The sequence below is a fragment of the Hyperoodon ampullatus genome (assembly GCF_949752795.1).
Source record: "Hyperoodon ampullatus genome assembly, chromosome: 12".
In the NCBI taxonomy this organism is placed as follows: Eukaryota; Metazoa; Chordata; class Mammalia; order Artiodactyla; family Ziphiidae; genus Hyperoodon; species Hyperoodon ampullatus.
Genome location: NC_136925.1, coordinates 37,974,357 through 37,995,613, shown reverse-complemented (window position 1 = coordinate 37,995,613; position 21,257 = coordinate 37,974,357). Strand labels below are relative to the sequence as shown.

General features: G+C 47.6%; 1 protein-coding gene across 1 annotated transcript; it reads left to right on the top strand.

Annotated features, from left to right (window-relative positions):
- Window positions 1-1,556: 1,556 nt before the first annotated feature.
- BEND3 (BEN domain containing 3) lies at window positions 1,557-20,010 on the top strand (the record flags this gene model as incomplete). Its single annotated transcript, XM_079716374.1, has 3 exons — window positions 1,557-1,593; window positions 2,083-2,285; window positions 17,764-20,010. The coding sequence occupies 3 exons, from the start codon at window positions 1,557-1,559 to the stop codon at window positions 20,008-20,010; spliced, it is 2,487 nt and encodes an 828-aa protein (XP_079572500.1).
- Between the last annotated feature and the right edge of the window lie 1,247 nt (window positions 20,011-21,257).

The window sequence follows — 21,257 nt, the reverse complement described above, 5'->3', positions numbered from 1 at the left end:
GAAAATTAGTAATACAGGGATGAAAACAATTGTGCCTGTCGTGAAGTAACTGTGACGACTGAGAATACTGCCATACATCGTAGCACTATATGAGTGTTGCTGTATTAGTGAGGGTTTTTTTTTAACATCTTTATTGGAGTATAATTGCTTTACAATGGTGTGTTAGTTTCTGCTGTATAACAGTGAATCAGTTATACATATACATATGTCCCCATATCTCTTCCCTCTTGCGTCTCCCTCCCTCCTAGACATAGTCTTGCTCTCTCCCCATCCATCCGTCTAAAACGGGACCACGCACCATTCTACAGCTGCTCTGTGAATGGTTTACTGAACTTTGTGGATGGCATCCGTCCTCCTTATAGAAATTTCATAAAGATACCCCAGAGCCTGCCCCCTCTGACCCGTAACCGGAATGGGCACTCAGGGTTTGCAGGCAGCTTCGCCAGCTGTGGGAACCACAGCTCCTCAATGCCAACACTAGAGGCTGTCATGTGTGTTCTTCTGCCATGTTACTGCCTCATTTATACTTTATCCTAGTTACGGACATGCTGTTATGTAATCTGGGGAATCTCCAAGACATAATGGTGCTTTTAACCATGGTGTCCACTGCATTTTGGCTAGGTCAGCAAGAATAGGGGGCTGTCTCTGCCCCAGACCCTGCAGCCCATACAGGGCGCCACCACTGCCTCCTGCCATGTTCCCTCATCAATAAAAAGAGTGGTTTGGACCAGATCATATGGCTCAGGAGCTTTAAGAACCCACAGTGCCTCTTTCTCTTCATTGCTTCTGAAGGAAGGGTGAGACCAGCACCATCCAATAAAAATATAATGCAAACTACATATGTAATTTTAAATTTTCTAGCAGCCACATTAAAAAAGATGAAATTAATATTTTATTTAGCCCAATAGATCTGAAATATCATTTTAACATGTAATCAATATATTATTAATGAGCTATTTCACATTCTTTTTACTATGCTGAATCTTTGAAATCCAGCATGTATCTTAAACTTACAGCATGTCTCCATTTGCACTGGCCACATTCCAATTGCTCGGGAGCCATGTGTGACTAGTGGCTACCGTCGTGGACAGCACAGGTCTTTTTGGACCACCTAAGACCTTAGCTCGGGTTCACCGGGTCCACAGGGTCCACAGCCTCCTGTGGACCTTTGTCAGCCTTTTCATTTCGTGGCTAGAATGTTTAAGGCAGGGACTAACAGATCATCCAAACTGAGGTCTTTTGTAAGACTTGATTTTCTCAAATATGTTCCTTTTGTTCTGTAAGTGGTTCTCAGTTGATGCTTTAAGATACATTCTGCCCATATAAAGTCTTGGAGAAGCACTCCAGCAGGCATACAGGAGGCCTGGCTGTTTCTGAGCAACTGCAAACAAGAAGATGAAGTTTTCCTTGATGTTGCAGAGTCGCATCGGCTTAACCTTCTATTACCGGGAGCCAGGGTTGGGAGGGTAAGGGAATTTCTTATGGGTGGGTAAAATTTTTAAAATGAACAATAAATCAAGACTTTGTCTTTGTCTTTTCATTTAGTGGAATAGAAGATGAATGCAACTGAATTCAGTGAAGATGTAGAAGAAGGTAAAAAAAGAAAAGCCTCTGTTTAAAAAATATTTTAACTGAATACTTTTTTTAGATACATTTACATGGTTCAAAAATATTAAAAGATACATGACGAAAAATCAAGAAAAGTCTCCTCTCACCCCTGACTCCCATCCTTCTCCACTCACACCTGTGGTATTTTATCTTTCCACAGTTACTTTTTTTAAAGCATCATTTAAAAGAGTAGTTTCTCTCCTTCCATCTCCTCTCCCTCCCCTGAGAATAGACTTTAAAACCTGTTTTGAACAAAATGTGCTTGGAACATGGCATCATTGTATAGCACTAGTGTGGTGAGATACAGATTGCTTGATTGGAAAGCCAGTTTTATTGTGATCTGTTACTCAGATGTTGTCATCTGAGTGATAGTATCAAAGGGCGGCCGCATACAACCTGCCGCTCAGGGGACCCTGCTAATCCCAGCGCCGCCAGGTGGTCTCCCCGCTGAGCCCTATTTCTTCTCTGCCACAGTTCTAAAAAATAACACTGTGAAAGTGGAGACAGAGGCCGAAGATGCTGCCCTGGACTGCTCAGTGAATTCCAGGCCCTCCGAGAAGCACGCTCTGGACAGCGTCTTCACTGGCCTCCAGGACTCCAGCAAGAGAAAGCAGCCGGGCGGCGAGGGCCCGCCGGACTCCGTCCCAAGCGTGAAGAGGCGGCGGCTGATTCCCGAGGTGAGGGCTCACAGGGAAAGTAGGAACTTGTTGATAGCAAGGACTGTTAGTGAAAGCCTACCACATTTCACACAGTGCACACCTTACCTGGATTCCTGGAGAAGGTGAGGCTTAGCAGGTCTTTTCCTAAATCAGATCCATCTTTTGTATCTATTAGGGGAGCTCGTTCAATGAATCTTTTTGTAAAGAGACCAATTATTTTATAACATGCCTGTGACCCCTAACCTACCTATTTTATGAATTGGCTTTATTTCTTAATCACCTGTTGATTATATTGAACTTTGCTAAGTTCTGAGAGAGAGAAAATGGAACTGGACACAGTGGTCCCCTCTAGTAGCCTGGAGTCCAGATGGGAGACAAGACAGGTACACAAAATAGTTAAGACTGAGGAGGGAGGGGAGTTTGGGAGATGAGGTGTCTGGCCCAGAATGCCTGGTCAACAGAGCCTCTCCATAGACGGGCAGATCACATCTTAAACACTTAGAAGAACGTTTTCCCAAGCTCTCCAATGCAGCCACTCACCACTCACACACACACATGCGCGCGCGCTCTATGAGGGACCCAGATAGGCATTTCAGCTTCTGCACGTCTGTTCAATAGAGCCCACGTTTCAGAGTTCATCATCATTAGCCAGTACACCATGGGGTATCAGCCTGGGACTCTGGGTTGTTACTGGTTTGTTTTAATTCTCCTCTATTAGATGCTACCCCAGATCTAAATAAATTGGGAATTGATAGGTTTTAGAAATTTAGTAAAGTGATGAGATTAAGATTTTCACCAGGATTTCAATATGCAAGTTAATATTACATTAGAATGAGGACTGATCTGCATGCCACATCATGGAACATTGAGGGATACATTCATTTATTTATTCATTTGGAATTTTTTTCCAAACAGCTCTATTGAGATATAATTCACATACTATACAATTCACCAGTTTAAATTGTTCAAGTCAGTGGTTTTTAGTAGATTCGGAGAGTTGTACAACCATTACTATGATAAATTTTAGAACATTTTCATCACTCCACAAAGAAATCTTGTGCCCAGTTAAGCAGTCACTCCCCATCCACCGCTCCTGTGGCTCTTGGCAACCACTGATCTGCTTTTTGTCTCTATGGATTTGCCTATTCTGGACATTTCATATAAATGGAATCATAGACTATGTGGCCTTTTGTATCTGGCTTCTTTTTTTTTTTTTTATAGTTAATGCAAACTTTATTTATAAAAGACTCTTAAATTAGTTGTATCATGCCATGCATTCATAGAGAATACAGTGACCCTTCAGGGCTACAAGGAGAAGAGCTCACAAACTCAAAGGAAAACTAGTAAAGCGTTTCTAATAGTTAAAAGCTAGGAAAGATTAGGACAACTTTACAAATGAGCAATTAAAAAGAAAAGAAAAGGGATATGGAACCTAGTCTGAGCTGAGAGAAGGGCACAGCTGTGTACAGGTCTGTACACTGAACTAAGACACAGACAGGCTTCTAGAGAGGCAGGATGCTGGCGGGGAGAAGCGGAGGATGTGCAAAGACTTGTGCCACAACGACTCCTCCCCCAGGTCCACGGTATGATACATACAACCAGTTTGTGTACACTAGGCCTGCCAAGGCCACTTTAACTATGAGACTCCTAGTTTAGTAAACTAAAGCTGCAGGGCGCCAGGGGAGTGGGGCGGCTTCATTTGCGACTGCTCTTTATTCTCTCCAGTCTTTTTTTCAAGTCATCAGTGTTAGCTGTGGAGGAGGAGGATGTAGTCATGGTTCCTGAAGAGTGAGTCTGGTTGGAATCCAGTGTATCTGGCTTCTTTTAAAGTTTATCCTTGCTGAAGCATGTATCAGTTCTTCATTCTTTTTATGGCCAAATAATATTTCATGGTGTGAATATATCACATTTTGTTTATCATTCATCAGTTGATGGACATTTGGGTTGTTTCCACTTTTTTTTTTTTTTGCGGTACGCAGGCCTCTCACTGCCGTGGCCTCTCCCGTTGCGGAGCACAGGCTCCGGATGTGCAGGCTCAGCGGCCATGGCTTACGGGCCCAGCCGCTCCACGGCATGTGGGATCTTCCCAGACCGGGGCACAAACCCATGTCCCCTGCATCAATAGGCGGACTCCCAACCACTGCGCCACCAGGGAAGCCCTGTTTCCACTTTTTGACTATCTTGAGTACTCCAGCAATACATTTTAGAAAATCCATAATATCCAGAAAAATAGTTGAATTTTCTAATACCTGTATGAGCATTTTTTGATGAAGGATTAATTAAAAATACCCCACCCTTGACTCTGGCTGCCTAAACCAGCCACTTGCTGCATACCTTGGGACTCTAGGGAAAGTGTGTGGATGGCAGTTTCCAGTGCAGTAAGTATTGATTGTAGATGAAAACTCAGATTCCTGACTGGAGAGATGCCTGCTGTGGCCAATGAAGCTACAAGATGGTTAGTCCAGTAGCTTGTTTGAAAAACCTTTACCCATCTGCTTTTTTAAAAATGCTTTATTTTAAACCATAATTTATTATCCTTTTCCCTAACGATTGGTATATAGGAACTTTTAGGTCATTACATATAGTGCCACAGGGACCATCCATATCCATATCCGTAAACCTCGTGCCCTTCTGTGAGTGATTCTAAGGGTTAGGCTCCTCGAGGTTATTCTGAAAGGGTTGAGAAGTTTGAGAAGCACTATGGTATGTCCCTGAAGGAGCTCCAGGAAATGTCTTCTGTGTGTCATGTTAAATTCTGCTTATGATCAATTCTGCAAACTCTTTCACGTTTACAAGTAAAGCTTGAGTTCAAGAAATGGAGCACAAAGTTGAGTGTATTGGTTCACCTTTGCTGTGACAAACCATCCCAAAACTTAGCCGTCTTAAGATAACCACTGTTTTATTCAGTTCTGTGAGGAAGCTGGTGCTTCCTCTGGTTTGGCCTGATGTGGCTGGGGCCAGATGGTAAGGGAGGACCTCACTCCCGTATCCAGGCCTCACCTGGGCTGGTGGAGTGACTCCAGCTTCCCTTTATGCACTTCCTCACCCACTACGAGGAGGAGGCTAGTCCAGGCTTACTCACATGCCTGGAAGAGTTCCAAGGAGAAGCGAGGAGAGCAAACTCCGGGGAGCAAACACTTTTGATGCCTCTGCTTTCGACACATTTGCTCATGGGCCACCAGTCAAAGCCAGTCATGTGGCCAAATCTAGATCAAGGGGTGGAAAAATAAGACACCACCTCCTGATGGTGGGAGCAACAAAGTCACGTTGCAAAGAGATTTCCACACAAGGACAGGGGAACTATGATGGCCATTTTTGTAAACAATTCACCACAGCAAGGAACAGCCAGCTCTTGCTTCAAGAAGGAATTCTGGGGCTTTCCTGGTGGCGCAGTGGTTGAGAGTCCGCCTGCCGATGCAGGGGACACGGGTTCCTGCCCTAGTCCAGGAAGATCCCACATGCCGCGGAGTGGCTGGGCCCATGAGCCATGGCCACTGCACCTGCGCGTCCAGAGCCTGTGCTCTGCAACGGGAGAGGCCACAACAGTGAGAGGCCCGTGTACCGCAAAAAAAAAAAAAAGAAAAAAGGAATTTTGATCATGTGTAGGCTGGTTTGTGGACAGCCCAGGTTGGCCCCATTGCCTCACTGCACAAATGGTGTCACTCTTCATCCTTTCATCCAACACATTTTATTGGCATCGTAGAGGAGGGAGCATCTTCGTCTTCTGGGGATAGAAGGGGAAGGAGAAGGTTCTTATGATTTATATTTTAGTTGAATCCTTCAGTGTATGAAGCAAGTCAGGAAAGGTCCTGCATTGGGGAAAGGTCCGTTGAGGTTCACAGTGGAAGGATTTCCCTGAGCATCACAGAAATGATTTGAAGGTTGCAGATGCTCTTCTAGATCTGGTGAGGCAATAAGCTTTGTCTGGCCGGAGCTTTAGCAGCATGCAGGAATTCTGACATGTTTGGAGAAAAGGGAACCAATATATATTTGAATATTTTTAATATGACTTGTCCAATTTACATATTCTAATTGGTCATCTATGTTTACTTTTTTTTAAATTTATTTATTTTATTTACTTTTGGCTGCGTTGGGTCTTCGTTGCTGCACATGGGCCCTCTCCAGTTGTGGTGAGCGGGGCCCACCCCCATCACGGTGTGCGGGCCTCTCGTGGTGGTGGCCTCCCCTGCTGAAGAGCGTGGGCTTCAGTAGTTGTGGCGCACAGGCTCAGCCGCTCCGCGGCATGTGGGATCCTCCCGGACCAGGATCCCACCTGTGTTCCCTGCATTGGCAGGCGGACTCCCAGCCACCGCACCACCAGGGAAGTCCCCTATGTAACGCATTAGATTTTGGAGTAGAAAAGACACTTGAAGTCCTAGGTTTTCTTTGGGGAGTGCCGTTAGCTTTGTTTACTTCCCGTAGTGTAGACAACGTGCTCCCTTCCTGTTCTGTAAAAAGTATATGTATGTGTAAGTGTCAACCTTTTGAAATTCTTGAGCTCCTTGCAGAATGGTGTCATGTGAAGTCAAGGCAGTGCTTCCTTTTAGAAGTTTGTATAAGCTGATATGTCCGTAAATCAGTAGCCTCCGAACCCTGGGGGCTTGAGAACAATCCATTGGTTTTATGAAATTATAGCATGTGTTGATTTTTCAAAATGGTACTAGTCCTAATTTAGAGTGGATAGCCCTTTATCCTTCTCTCCCTGGGTTTTCTCTGATCCGTCTTACATGTGTGGTGGGGAAGGAGGAAGTGGGAGAGTGGAAGCAGGGAGTATATACGACTATCTTAAGCACTTTCATCCCAGGGTAAGAGGGAGGAACAGAGGCTGAAACAAGCAATAAACCAAAAAAGTGGAAAGGATGTACGTTAACAGCTGTTGACTCCCTACCCGACAAATAACCCCACTCCTTGTCTTGTTTCATTTAGTCCGTATAACAGTGATGAGAGAACATCTCCCCCAGAGAGAAGAGCCAGCTCAGACATATAAGTTAAAGTCAAGTGCCAGGATGCCAGTGGGGCAGCCTTGTTCCTGGTGTGAGGTGTCAGGAGTGACTGGGAGCACTCAGCTCCCTGCTCCGTATCCAGGAGGTGAGCCCCACCTTCTCTGATCCAGCCCGTAGGAATGGTCAGTTCCAGAATGAATGGAGACTGGAGTCAGATAAGGGGGAGTTCACCATGGAGCCTTTGGCCAATTCTGTGACCTCCCAAACTCAGGTCCCTCCACGGTGATGAGGGGTGACACTGCTTCCTCACTGGTTCCTTGTGTGGATTGAGACAACCCCTGGAAGGAGCCCAGCACGGGGCCTGCCCTACGTCAGCCTTCAGAACTGTTTATTTACTGCTCGCCAACCCCCATCTCCAACTACCACCCCTTACGGCCAGTATTCAGCTGCCTCCCTCCATGTTTATCACAAGGAAAATGGCATGGAGTTGCCAAGAGAGGCCACCTGATGCCCTCCTGGACGCCCCCGGCCTGAGCACCTTCCGTCTTCTCCTTTGACCCCAAGGAAGGGGGGTGAGGGCGAGAGTGGTAGCCCTGATGCTAAAGGTCCGTCACATTCAAACTCCCATCGGTGCTGATGGCCTGATATGAGTGACATTTAGTACAATGCTTAGAAGAAAAATAAAACCTCCCTCAAAAAGTCTAACAAAAGGCTGCGTAAAGACATATTTGGCGCCTCTGCTGGGAAAGGCATGATAGCCAAATACAGCAGATGTGGGAGGTGAGTAGCCAGCGTTTTTATTGCTAATCATCTTTTTGTTCGTGGAACTGGGGGTGATATTCAAGAGCCCTGTGCCAGGCAGAAGTTAGCCTTGTTCTCCTGGGGTTCTTTGTTTCTATGTTTGTTTTTAATCCTAAAGTGTCATTGCAGTTTGGTTTTCAATTGGAGAATGAAACTGCCATCTCATGCGCTCAGTGCAAATGTACTGGACACCTCCTAGGTGCCATTCACTGTGGTCCCAGCTGGAGATTCATAGTCATTTCCACAGCAGCCCTAGCAGATAGGTACCGTGGCCATTCCCGTTTTAATGAGGCTCAGAGAAGCTAGCACTACCAAGCCTGCTTGATTTGGAACTGTGCACTTAAAACACTGGTGGCCCTGAGCACTGTGGGGTATTTGTAAGATGCTGTGAGGAGCCTCTGGGGATGCCCTGCCCTGATATTTTGCCATCCCTATGGTCTTTCTCTTCTCCCTTCCTATAAGTTGCTTTATCTCCCCAGATTCTTATTTTTTCAGGCATGATAACACATTCTCCATCCTCACCACACAGTGTCAGCAGTATAAAGGATAACCCAAAGGATAAAAGCCATGAGGGCAGAGACGGGCTTGTTCCCTGTGTCCCCAGGGCCTTGCACAGTACCTGACAGATGCTGGGCACTCAGTAATGTTTGTTTACTGACTCTGTCTGGTAGAAAGCTCTTCCATTCCTTATTGTAACTACATCTGGTCATTTAATGATGATGATGATGATGAAGATAAATATTCTGTTAAAAATGAAAAGCATCACCCCGTCTCGATTATTTGGAGGTGGGTGGTGATGCCAGCCCCCTAGGAGCCCTTTGTCATGGTCTGCCCTTGATGCCACATTAATTCTCAACTCCCTACTCCTCTGAAGGCATGCTGCTTTCTTGGTGTTCCACATAGCTGACTGGGCACCATTTAGCCACTCATCATTCATTGAACTGAATTCAGTGACTGCTCTTGGATTTGGAGTCTTGAGGAAGACTCAGGACTTGGAGCATCTCCATGGTGACCCAGTCCCCAAGATGTCACTGGGCATGGACACATCCGTAACCTTACATCAACCTGTTTTTGATCAGTCAGACTCTCCAGCCAAGAGATTGGGCATTCCCGCTTGAGTCTAAGGGTGCTAGTGTTAGAATGAAATGTACGGATCGGATCCAGGAGAGATGCTGGCACTGCAGAGCCTGAGCTGTGCAGCAGAGTTCACATATGGTTGGAAGATGAGCCTCAGAGAATTGGGAACGGTGTCAGCCAGACACCAGTGCCAAGTAGCACAGATTTAAAGATTTCTTGATACTCCTAGACAGCTGAGCAGAGATTTTATCAGCAGCAGCAAATGCAGCCAGCCCATCGTGCCTTGGCAGCATTTGTGGAATTAATTGGAGCACTGAGTTGACAGGACACCAGTGTGGGGATATCTAAGAACCTTCTCTTTGGTGCTTGTGTCATGCTTTGTGTTGAATTGTGTATCCAAGGTCTCCGGGAGTGAGGAATGTTGCCCTCTGCTGGGACTCTACCTTAATTTTTTTTTTTTTTTTTTTTTTTTTTTTTTTTTTTTTTTTTTGCAGTACGCGGGCCTCTCACTGCCGTGGCCTCTCCCGTTGCGGAGCACAGGCTCCGGACGCGCAGGCTCAGCGGCCATGGCTCACGGGCCCAGCCGCTCCGCGGCATATGGGATCCTCCCGGACCGGGGCACGAACCCGTATCCCCCGCATCGGCAGGCGGACTCTCAACCACTGCGCCACCAGGGAGGCCCTCTACCTTAATTTTTTATTCAAGCAACTTAGCCAAAAATGTTTGTATTGATGGCAGTGTTTCTAAGATGCTTGGTAGAAACTGAAATATTTTTATTAATGAGGCTATTGAGAGCTGTGGGGGCCCTCCAGTTCTGATACACTCTGCTCTTGCCGTAGGAATGTGCTGGAGTCAAACGACTTCTGTTTGTTTTGTTCAGATAGTTCACCCAGAAACTTGTCCCTGTGCTTATTTTCTACTCTGAGTGTTAATAAGGGCAGATCCCCCCTAGAACGTGTACTGTTATTGCATGGCATGTGAGTTTCTGGTGATCTTTCTCTGCATGGAATCTTATTTAAATGTATTAGTGGAACTGCTTGTTACAAAGCCTTTGCCCCTTTCCAAAATCAGTTGTAATGTAATTATGTTTTTTTTTTTAATGATTGGCATTACACACTCAAATTACTCTATATTGGTAAAACCTCACGGAAATCTTATGATCCATGGGACCTCCAAAATTATTTTGGTGTAATAAAATTTAATGGTGAGTGCTTTTTCCTTTTCCGGTAAGCGGCCTGAGGTAACCTCTAAAAATGGTTCACTATTCACTTGACCCAGAAAACCCCACAAAATCATGCAAGTCAAGAGGTTCAAATCTTCGTGTTCACTTTAAGAGCACTTGTGAAACTGCCCAGGCCACTAAGGGTACGCATATCCGAAAGCCACCAAGCATCTGAAGGATGTCACTTTAAAGGAGCAATGTGTGCCATACCTTCGTTACAGTGGTGGAGTTGGTAGGCGTGCCCAGGCCAAACAGTGGGGCTGGATGCAGGGTCGGTGGCCCAAAAAGAGTGCTGCATTTTCACTGCACATGCTCAAAAATTCAGAGAGTAATGCTGAACTTAAGGGCTTAGATGTAGATTCTCTGGTCATTGAGCACATCCAGGTGAACAAAGCCCCCAAGATGCGGCGCAGGATTTACAGAGTTCATGGTGGGATCAACCCATACATGAGCTCTCCCTGCCACACTGAGATGATCCTTACTGAAAAATTACAGTCTATAGGAATTAGCAAGTAAGGCAATTTGAATTTATTAGGGCAGTGCTTTTCAACAGTGACCCACAGTTATAAATTCATCATATAGAGCCATCTGGTTCACATATATGGATTTGTATGTAAATACATAGACACAGAGCAATAGAACAAAACTTCTTGAATTTACTTACTGTGTGAAATGCCCTCTGATATTTTCTATTCTGTTTTCCTTTTTTCTTTCTTTCCTGTCTCTCTTTCATACTTCCTCCTTCCCTCCCTCTTTCTTTTTTTGTTTTTGTTTTTTTGGCTGCACTGCGCGGCATGCAGGATCTTAGTTCCCCAACCAGGGATTGAACCCGTGCCCCCTGCCGTAGAAGCGTGGAGCCCTAACCACTGGACTGCCAAGGAATTCTCCCCTCCCTCTTTTATGCTGGTCTTGACCCATCAAATCAATGTCATCATTTAGTAATGGGTCACGTGAAAACCCACAGTTCTAAACACACTGTGTCAGGAGTAAAGATTTTCAACCATCTCCATCCCTTTCTTTCTCCAAGTTTCTGATATATGTTTATGTGGTTTCTTTCTTTCCTTTCTTTCTTCCTTTTTATTTATTTTAATTTTTTTTAAGTTTTCTTTTTTTTTAATATTAATTTAATTTATTTATTTATTTTTGGCTGCGTCAGGTCTTAGTTGCAGCACTCGGGATCTTTGTTGTGGTGCGCAGCCTCTCTACTTGTGGCACGAGGGCTCAGTTGCCCTGCGGCATGTGGGATCTTAATTTCCCAACCAGGGATTGAACCCGCATCCCCTGGATTGGAAGGCGGATTCGGTTTTTTGTTTTATAAATTTTTTTTTGAATTTTTGAATTTTATTTTATTTATGTTTTATACAGCAGGTTCTTATTAGTTATTCATTTTATACATATTAGTGTATATATGTCAATCCCAATATCCCAATTCACCCCCCCACCACCACCACCCCCAGCCACTTTCCCCCCTTGGTGTCCATATGTTTGTTCTCTACATCTGTGTTTCTATTTCTGCCCTGCAAACCAGTTCATCTGTACCATTTTTCTAGGTTCCACATATATGCATTAATATACGATATTTGTTTTTCTCTTTCTGACTTAACTTCACTCTGTATGACAGTCTCTAGATCCATCCACGTTTCTACAAATGACCCAATTTCATTCCTTTTTACGGCTGAGTAATATTCCATTGCATATCTGTGCCACATCTTCTTTATCCATTCGTCTGTCGATGAGCACTTAGGTTGCTTCCATGACCTGGCTATTGTAAATAGAGCTGCAATGAATATTGTGGTACATGACTCTTTTTGAATTATGGTTTACTCAGGTATATGCCCAGTAGTGGGATTGCTAGGTCATATGGTAGTTCTATTTTTAGTTTTTTAAGGAACCTCCATACTGTTCTCCATAGTGGCTGTATCAATTTACATTCCCACCAGCAGTGCAAGAGGGTTCCCTTTTCTCCACACCCTCTTCAGCATTTGTTGTTTGTAGATTTTCTGATGATGGCCATTCTGACTGGTGTGAGGTGATATCTCATTGTAGTTTCGATTTGCATTTCTCTAATGATAAGTGATGCTGAGCAGCTTTTCATGTGCTTCTTGGGGAAGGCAGATTCTTAACCACTGGACCACCAGGGAAGTCCCTCTTCCTTCCTTTTTAAAATTATCCTCTGCTTTCTGCCAGATAGCAGAACTACAGAACTGAAAAGAGCTTGAAACCCCACCTTGAGCTCAGCTGTCCTTCCTGTACTCCTCCCAGCCCTAGTCTTTACAGCAAACAGACCTCTAAGAATGCCTTCCATGAGTGACTTACGCTGCTGCACTGTAGGAAAGTTCTTCTCTTATTTACTGGTTGAGAGTAATCTTTAAACTAGTTCAATAAAAGGCCCATAGTATTGTCACTGCTGCAGCTTGGGAAGAGCGTTGTTTAATAATAATCATACTAAAACAGTAAATATTTATTAAGCACTTACTGATTCAGACACAGGCTCAGTGCTTCATACACATTATCTCATTAGGTCATCATAGCTACCCTGGTACCCAGAGACAGGTACCATGATATATCCCTGAGTTACACACAGGAAGCATGAAGCATGAAAGGTCATGCAGAGGACCTATCCGCTCCTTTATACCTCCCTACACTCATGTTATTCATTAAGCTAGTGGCCTCTCTGAACAGGTTGTTTTTCTTAAGCATATATTTGAGGGTGGTAGACACTTTACCCTGCTTAACAAACATTCAGTGAGCTCTTCTCTGTCCCAGGAACTTTGCAGGGCACTAGGGATGGACTCAGGAAGGACCTGGTCCCATCATGTAACCCTTGTACAGTGTGATGAGGATGGGGATAGCTCAGGGAGGAGACCCCATGAGGGAGAGGGGCAGGTGGCAGGCTCGCCCCAGCCCAGCAGGCCCCTGGTCCTCTGCTCTTGGGAAGGTTTTTGGTGGGGTTGGGGGGTGGGGTAGGAGGGCCAGGGGCCTCTGACCCATCATCAGTTTATAAATTTATTTATTTAATTTATTTATTTTTGGCTGCATTGGGTCTTCGTTGCTGCTTTCGGGCTTTCTCTAGTTGCGGCGAGCGGGGGTTACTCTTGATTGTGGTGCGTGGGCTTCTCATTGCGGTGGCTTCTCGTCGCAGAGCACGGGCTCTAGGCACGTGGGCTTCAGTAGTTGTGGCTCGGGGGCTCTAGAGCGCAGGCTCAGTAGTTGTGGCTCACGGGCTTAGTTGCTCCGCACCATGTGGGATCTTCCCAGATCAGGGCTCGAACCCGTTTTCCCCTGCGTTGGCAGGCAGGTTCTTTAACCACTGAGCCACCAGGGAAGCCCCCATCATCAGTTTAGACAAACAAACCCTGAAGAAAGTATTGCCTACCTCGGTGGGATAATTGAAACACTTGAAAGAATTCCTTTATTTTCAGGGCCCTGAGAGAGTAAAGTAGCTGTTCTTCTGCATGGTTGTTGTCAACAGAGATGCAAGAGAAAGATTAACCTTTGTCTAATATGAGTCTGATGATTCCATTTTTTAAAAGAGAGGGTCCAGGAAGAAGTTCATCCATTTAACTAAACGACAACATGTGGGAGGTTCAGAAGGGTCAGAGTTTCACATGCTTACGTGGCCTTCGTATCGCTCACCTGCCGTTGTAACAGCAGCCCCCCTGAGAGTGTCTCTTCCCTACATTTTTTTAGGCTGCAAGAGAAAAGCACCTCATGTACTGTGTTGTGCTGGCATTAGTTATCTGAATGCTTACAAATGACACTGAATCTGCCTGGATGAGATAAACTGAGGGCAGACCACCTGGCTCTGGCCACCCAGAGAGGTCCAACGGCTTGTTAGAAATGCAGAGCCTTGAATCAGAATCTGTATGCTAATTAGACCCCAGGCTGTTCATATGGATATTAGACTTTCAGAAGCACTGGGCTGGGCCAGGTTATGCCAACCATATTCTTCCCCAGGTGGGGGAGCATCCTAAGGATGCACTTTGTCCTTGTCCATTTTCTAGTTGCCTGAGGCATGCGCATGTCTGTGGAAGCACATGCTTTGTGCTTCAACCCTGCCTGCTCCCCTGACACCCACAGGTGCTCACCAATTAGTTCTTCTGCTTAATTAGACCCTCAGAAATATATTCCAGTATGTTTTGGGGTCAAATTCAACATTTGTCAAAAACAAATTTATGACTGAAATATATAAATGACACATATTTAAAGCATACCATTTGATAAGTTTTGACGTGTATACCAATGAAACTATGCCACAATCAAGATGAGAAACATATCCATCACCTACTACCATGAACGTTTCCTTGTGCCCTTTTGCATCCTTCCCCCATCCCCAGGTAACAACTAATCTGCTTTCTGTCACTAAAGATGAGTTGGCATTTTCTAGAATTTTATATGAATGGAATCCTACAGGCCTCTTTCGTTTGACTGGCTTCTTTCACTCGGCTTAATTATTTTGAGATTCATCATGAGTATCATGTTTATCAGCTCTATTGCTGAGTAGCATTCTGCTGTATAACATAGTATATCTATATACTTGTTTAAAACTTGGGTTGTTTCCAGTTTGGGGCTATTTACAAACAGGGCTGCCATGAACATCTGCATGTAAGTCTTTGTATTATCATGTGCTTTCATTTTGCTTGGTAAATAAATACCTAGGAATGGAATACCTGGATCATATGGTCCCGTATATATTTAACTTCTTAAAAAAATACCAACTGTTTTCTAAAGTGGTTATACCATTTTATATCCACCCCAGCAGCATGTGAGAGTTCCAGTTCCTTCACATCATCTCTGTCATTCAGTACTGTCTGTCTTTTTGATTACACCCATCCTAGTGGGGGTGATGTGGTATCTCAGTGTGGTTTTAATGTGCAGGTTACTAAACATCTTTTTTTTTTTTTTAATTAATTTATTTTTTGGCCGCACTGTGGAACATGTGGGATCTTAGTTCCCCAAACAGGGATCGAACTCGTGCCCCCTGCAGTAGAAGTGTGGAGTCTTAATCACTGGACCACCATGGAAGTCCCACTAAGCATCTTTTTATGTGCTTTTTTGCCATTTATATGGCTTCTCCAAAGTGACTATTGAAGCTATTAATTGGGTTGTATGTCATTATTGAGTTTGAGTGTTCTTTATGTAATCTGGATTCAAGTCCTTTATCAGATAAATGATTTGCCTGTGTTTTCTTCCAGTCTGGGCTTGTTTGTCATCTTTTAAAGAAGTTTTAAATTTTGATGAAGTCCAGTTTATCAGTTTGTTCTCTTATGGATCATGCTTGTGGTATTGTATCTGAGAAATATTTGCCTAAAACAAGGTCATAAAGGATTGCTCTTATGCTTTCTTCTAGAAGTGTTAGAATTTTAAGTTCGTTTTTATTGTTACATCCATGATCCATTTTTAGTTAATTTTTTATATGATATATGTAGGATGAAACTTTTTTGCTTTTTTTTTTTTTTACATATGTATATCCAATTTTTCTAGCATCATTTGTTGAAAAGATTCTCCTTTTTCTACTGACTTGACTTTGAACCTGTGTTGAAAATCACTTGTCCATATATATGTAAATAAGCCTCTTAAACTGTCCAGGGCCTGGCAGTAGGGAAAACCACGAAAGAAAGCTGAGGACTCTGGGATCCCAAATGGTCTGGGCAGTTGCCTTCTGGTATGAAGCTTGGGCTCAAGCTTTGGAGTCTTTAAGGGTATCTTCAGGACTTCCCTCGTGGTACAGTGGTTAAGAATCCGCCTGCCAATGCAGGGGACACGGGTTCGATCCCTGGTCTGGGGAGATCCCACATGCCATGGAGCAACTAAGCGCATGTGCCACAACTACTGAGCCCACGTGCCACAACTACTGAAGCCCACGCGCCTAGAGCCTGTGCTCCACAACAAGAGAAGCCACCGCAATGAGAAGCCCGAGCACTGCAACAAAGAGTAGCCCCCCGGGCTTCCCTGGTGGCGCAGTGGTTGAGAGTCTGCCTGCCGATGCAGGGGACACGGGTTCGTGCCCAGGTCCCGGAGGATCCCACATGCCGTGGAGTGGCTGGGCCCGTGAACCATGGCCGCTGGGCCTGCACGTCCGGAGCCTGTGCTCCGCAATGGGAGAGGCCACAGCAGTGAGAGGCCCGCGTACCACAAAAAAAAAAAAAAAAAAGAGTAGCCCCCGCTCACCACAACTAGAGAAAAGCCCACGCAGAGCAACGAAGACCCAGTGCAGCCAAAAATAAATAAATTTATTTATTTAAAAAAAAAAAAAAAAAAAGGCTATCTTGAACTTGCCCTGGGAGTCCATCAGGAGTGGACCTGCAGAGTGTGCCAGCCTTGGGAGAGTTGAGGAGATAACCCCTGAAATCATTTTTAGTAGGGCTTAATTCTCTCACTGTCCTCTACTGAGCAAGGCTGGAGAGTACATAGAAAGTACCTTTCTAGATGCATAGGAAAGGTGTTAATTCAGTACATGCAGTGGGTGCTTTAGGACAAGGGGCTTAATACTCTTCTGCAATTCTGGTTGAGAAGGGCTGCTGGACCAAGAAGGGCTAGGAGACCGAGACTTAGGAAGCTGGGAGGCCTCATCACTTCACAGAATCCACAGTCGCCCAGGCTTGGGCGAGTTCTGGGCCTTTTCCAGTCTGAGATTAGATGTGACTCTAGGCAGTGGTAGAGTTGACAACAGACTGCCACTCTCTAGACCAGGGGTCCCCAACCCCTGGGCCGCGGACCGCTACCAGTCCGCAGCCTGTTAGGAATCGGGCCGCACAGCAGGAGGTGAGTGGCAGGTAAGCAAGCAAAGCTTCATCTGCCGCTCCCCATCACTCACATTACCACCTGAACCATCCCCCAGCCCACCGCCGTCCGTGGAAAATTTGCCTTCCATGAAACCGGTCCCTGGTGCCAAAAAGGTTGGGGACCGCTGGACCCCAGTTCTTCCGTGCTCAATACCATGCATCTTGGGAGCTGTCCAGAGTGGAGACACCTGGAGACACTCTCCTAGAGGCTGCAGACCGGACAACACACTGCTGCCTTCTGGAGCTGCCGTTGGCAGGAATCCTCCCTGTCTGAGAGCAGTCAGGGCAATGAGGTGGCCTGCCCAAGGCTAAACTGCCTCAGGGGCGCTTCCTGTGCCCGGGGTCTCTCTCCCATCCCTCGAGGACTCTTGCCCGGCCTTGCCAGGATATGTGTTTGGTCTCCTGCCAGGCCTTGTAGACAAGAAGTTCAGGGCTTGTGTCCTACAGGAATTAGAAGCTTTTGAGGTCCAGCCTGAGCCTCTCAGGAAGTAGGGAGAGCGAGCAAGTTTGGCGCTGGGATGCAGGTTTGTGTTAGTGGTGTGTTGTGTACGGGCAGCGTGATTCCCGGGCAAGGGAAACACTTTCTCACAGGCTCCTGCGATCGACCCCCTCTTTGTGTCTAGGGTAGTAAACCAGAACCCTCAGCTAACGCATTTCTTGTCTTCCAGGCGCTCCTGGCAGGCATGCGGAACCGAGAGAACAGCTCGCCCTGCCAGGGCAACGGGGAGCAGGCAGGCAGGGGCAAGAGCTCGGGCTCCGTGTGGCCGGGCGAGGAGGAGCCCAGCAACGACGTGACCACGCCCTCCTACAAGAAGCCTCTGTACGGCATCTCGCACAAGATCATGGAGAAGAAGAACCCTCCCACCGGAGACGCGCTTAACACGTTCGAGCCCTTCGAGAAGACGAACCTCAGGAACAGCCCCTCACCGCTGCGGCTCCTGAACGAGCCACAGAAGCGGGATGGCGGCGGCGCCGCGGCAGCCACCGACAGCGACCCCAACATCTACTTTCTCATCCAGAAGATGTTCTACATGCTCAACACGCTCTCCTCCAACATGTCGCAGCTGCACAGCAAGGTGGACCTGCTCTCCCTGGAGGTGAGCCGCATCAAGAAGCAGGTGAGCCCCACCGAGATGGTAGCCAAGTTCCAGCCGCCCCCCGAGTACCAGCTCACGGCAGCCGAACTCAAGCAGATCGTGGACCAGAGCCTGTCGGGCGGCGACCTGGCCTGCCGCCTGCTGGTGCAGCTCTTCCCTGAGCTCTTCAGCGACGTGGACTTCTCCAGGGGCTGCAGCGCCTGCGGCTTTGCAGCCAAGCGGAAGCTGGAGTCGCTGCACCTGCAGCTCATCCGCAACTACGTGGAGGTCTACTACCCATCGGTGAAGGACACGGCCGTGTGGCAGGCTGAGTGCCTGCCCCAGCTGAACGACTTCTTCAGCCGCTTCTGGGCCCAACGGGAAATGGAGGACAGCCAGCCTGGCGGCCAGGTCGCCGGCTTCTTCGAGGCCGAGCAGGTGGACGCCAGCCACTTCCTGGACAACAAAGACCAGGAGGAGGCCCTGTCCCTGGACCGGAGCAGTACCATCGCCTCGGACCACGTGGTGGACACGCAGGACCTAACTGAGTTCCTGGACGAAGCCTCGTCGCCAGGGGAGTTCGCGGTCTTCCTTCTGCACCGGCTCTTCCCCGAGCTCTTCGACCACCGGAAGCTGGGCGAGCAGTACAGCTGCTACGGGGACGGAGGCAAGCAGGAGCTGGACGCACAGAGGCTGCAGATCATCCGCAACTACACAGAGATCTACTTCCCCGACATGCAGGAGGAGGAGGCCTGGCTGCAGCAGTGCGCCCAGCGCATCAACGACGAGCTGGAGGGCCTGGGGCTGGACGCAGGCAGCGAGGGCGAGCCCCCGCGGGACGACTGCTACGACTCTTCCAGCCTTCCCGATGACATCTCCGTGGTCAAGGTGGAAGACAGCTTCGAGGGCGAGCGGCCCGGCCGGCGGTCCAAGAAGATCTGGCTGGTGCCCATCGACTTCGACAAGCTGGAGATCCCGCAGCCCGACTTCGAGGTGCCTGGCGCCGACTGCCTGCTCAGCAAGGAGCAGCTGCGCAGCATCTATGAGAGCAGCCTGTCCATCGGCAACTTTGCCTCACGCCTGCTCGTGCACCTGTTCCCCGAGCTCTTTACCCACGAGAACCTGCGCAAGCAGTACAACTGCAGCGGCTCCCTGGGCAAGAAGCAGCTGGACCCATCCCGCATCAAGCTTATCCGCCACTACGTGCAGCTGCTCTACCCGCGGGCCAAGAATGACCGCGTCTGGACACTGGAGTTCGTGGGCAAACTGGACGAGCGCTGCCGGCGCCGAGACACAGAGCAGAGGCGCTCCTACCAGCAGCAGCGCAAGGTCCACGTGCCGGGCCCGGAGTGCAGGGACCTGGCCAGCTATGCAATCAACCCCGAGCGGTTCCGGGAGGAATTTGAGGGGCCCCCGCTGCCCCCCGAAAGGAGCAGCAAGGACTTCTGCAAGATCCCCCTGGACGAGCTGGTGGTGCCCTCGCCCGACTTCCCGGTGCCTTCGCCGTACCTGCTGTCAGACAAGGAGGTGCGTGAGATCGTGCAGCAGAGCCTCTCTGTGGGCAACTTCGCCGCCCGGCTGCTCGTCAGGCTCTTCCCCGAACTCTTCACCGCCGAGAACCTACGGCTGCAGTACAACCACTCCGGGGCGTGCAACAAGAAGCAGCTGGACCCCACGCGGCTGAGGCTCATCCGCCACTACGTGGAGGCCGTGTATCCGGTGGAGAAGATGGAGGAGGTGTGGCACTATGAATGTATCCCCAGCATCGACGAACGGTGCCGCCGCCCCAACAGGAAGAAATGCGACATCCTGAAGAAAGCCAAGAAGGTGGAGAAGTGATGGGCACCGCGGGCACTGAGCGTTCTGCTGGAGCCCGCGACGTGTCCACAGCCACGCACCTTATGTCGGCGGGGAGTGGCCTGCTGCATTTGCACACGTGACCGCCCCTCGCATGTGGCCTCTTGTACTTACGACTTCGGTCCTTTGTTCCTGGTGGTGCAGCCAGAGTCTGGGGAGGGCCAAGCTGTGATAGCAGAGAGGCCTCAGGAGTCAGGGTTCCCTCTCCTTGGCAGTGTCCTCCCAGTCCCCTCACAATTTGAAATGCAAATCGAGCAACCCTCTTGGTCCTCTTCCCTTGTTTTACATCTTCCACTTTTATCAATTTTTTTTAAGTTAAAAAGAAACCCTTTTTTAAGAAAATCATTGGGCTCTGTGGAGGCCATTTTACTTAGAAAAAAATCTTTTACATATTTGAGATGAAGTACTGTAAGATGACTTCAGTTGCTGGGAATTTTTTTTTAAAGACGGTTTCAGATAAATGAAATTTTTAGAAGTGCCATGTTCATGCGTGATGGCTAATAGCTTCACGTGGCACAGAGATGGATTTTACTGACCTTGTCTTTTACATCGGATTTTGGAAGAGTCAGGATGCCTCTTGGATGGCGGTGGAGGAGATGGAATAGTGCGATGTCTTTCTGACCATGGTCAGTCACCTTCTCCCTCCCACTGTGGTGCCGAGGAAGGGGCTTAGGGGGCGGCCTGGCCTGGCCTGGCCCACATTGCTGCGCCGGTAGAATGTTGTGCTCACTCTGTAGACGAGAACACTGGATGATGATGATGATGATGATGATGATGATGATGATATGAATGTAGAGAGACGTGGAAACACGTCCACAATGTCTTCATTTGAGCTGTGTCCTCCCACTGCCCCCTTTCCTCTCTAGCAAGGATGCTGTTGGAGGGGCAAACACATTACCTTGGAAAAGTGTGTGTGGGTATTTGGCTTCTTGTTTGATTTAAGGATGGGCCCCTTTGGGCTCACCAAGAACTGTTTACTTTCCCATGTGTGTATTTGTACAAAACAAAACCCGGGTTCTGGGAGCTGTATGGTGACTTCACCACACCTCAGTGTCAGCTCCTCCAGTCAGTACACATCCTTGTTCCTCAGGGTGGGCCCAAGCCTTGGGCTCTCTTGGGGATACCTGGTATTGGAAGGACACAGGCCATCTCAAATGGGGCTCCCATATCCCTTCCCAGGGTCCACTCAGAGCTTTCCCCCTGGGCCCTCAGAAGGTCCTGCTGTCCTA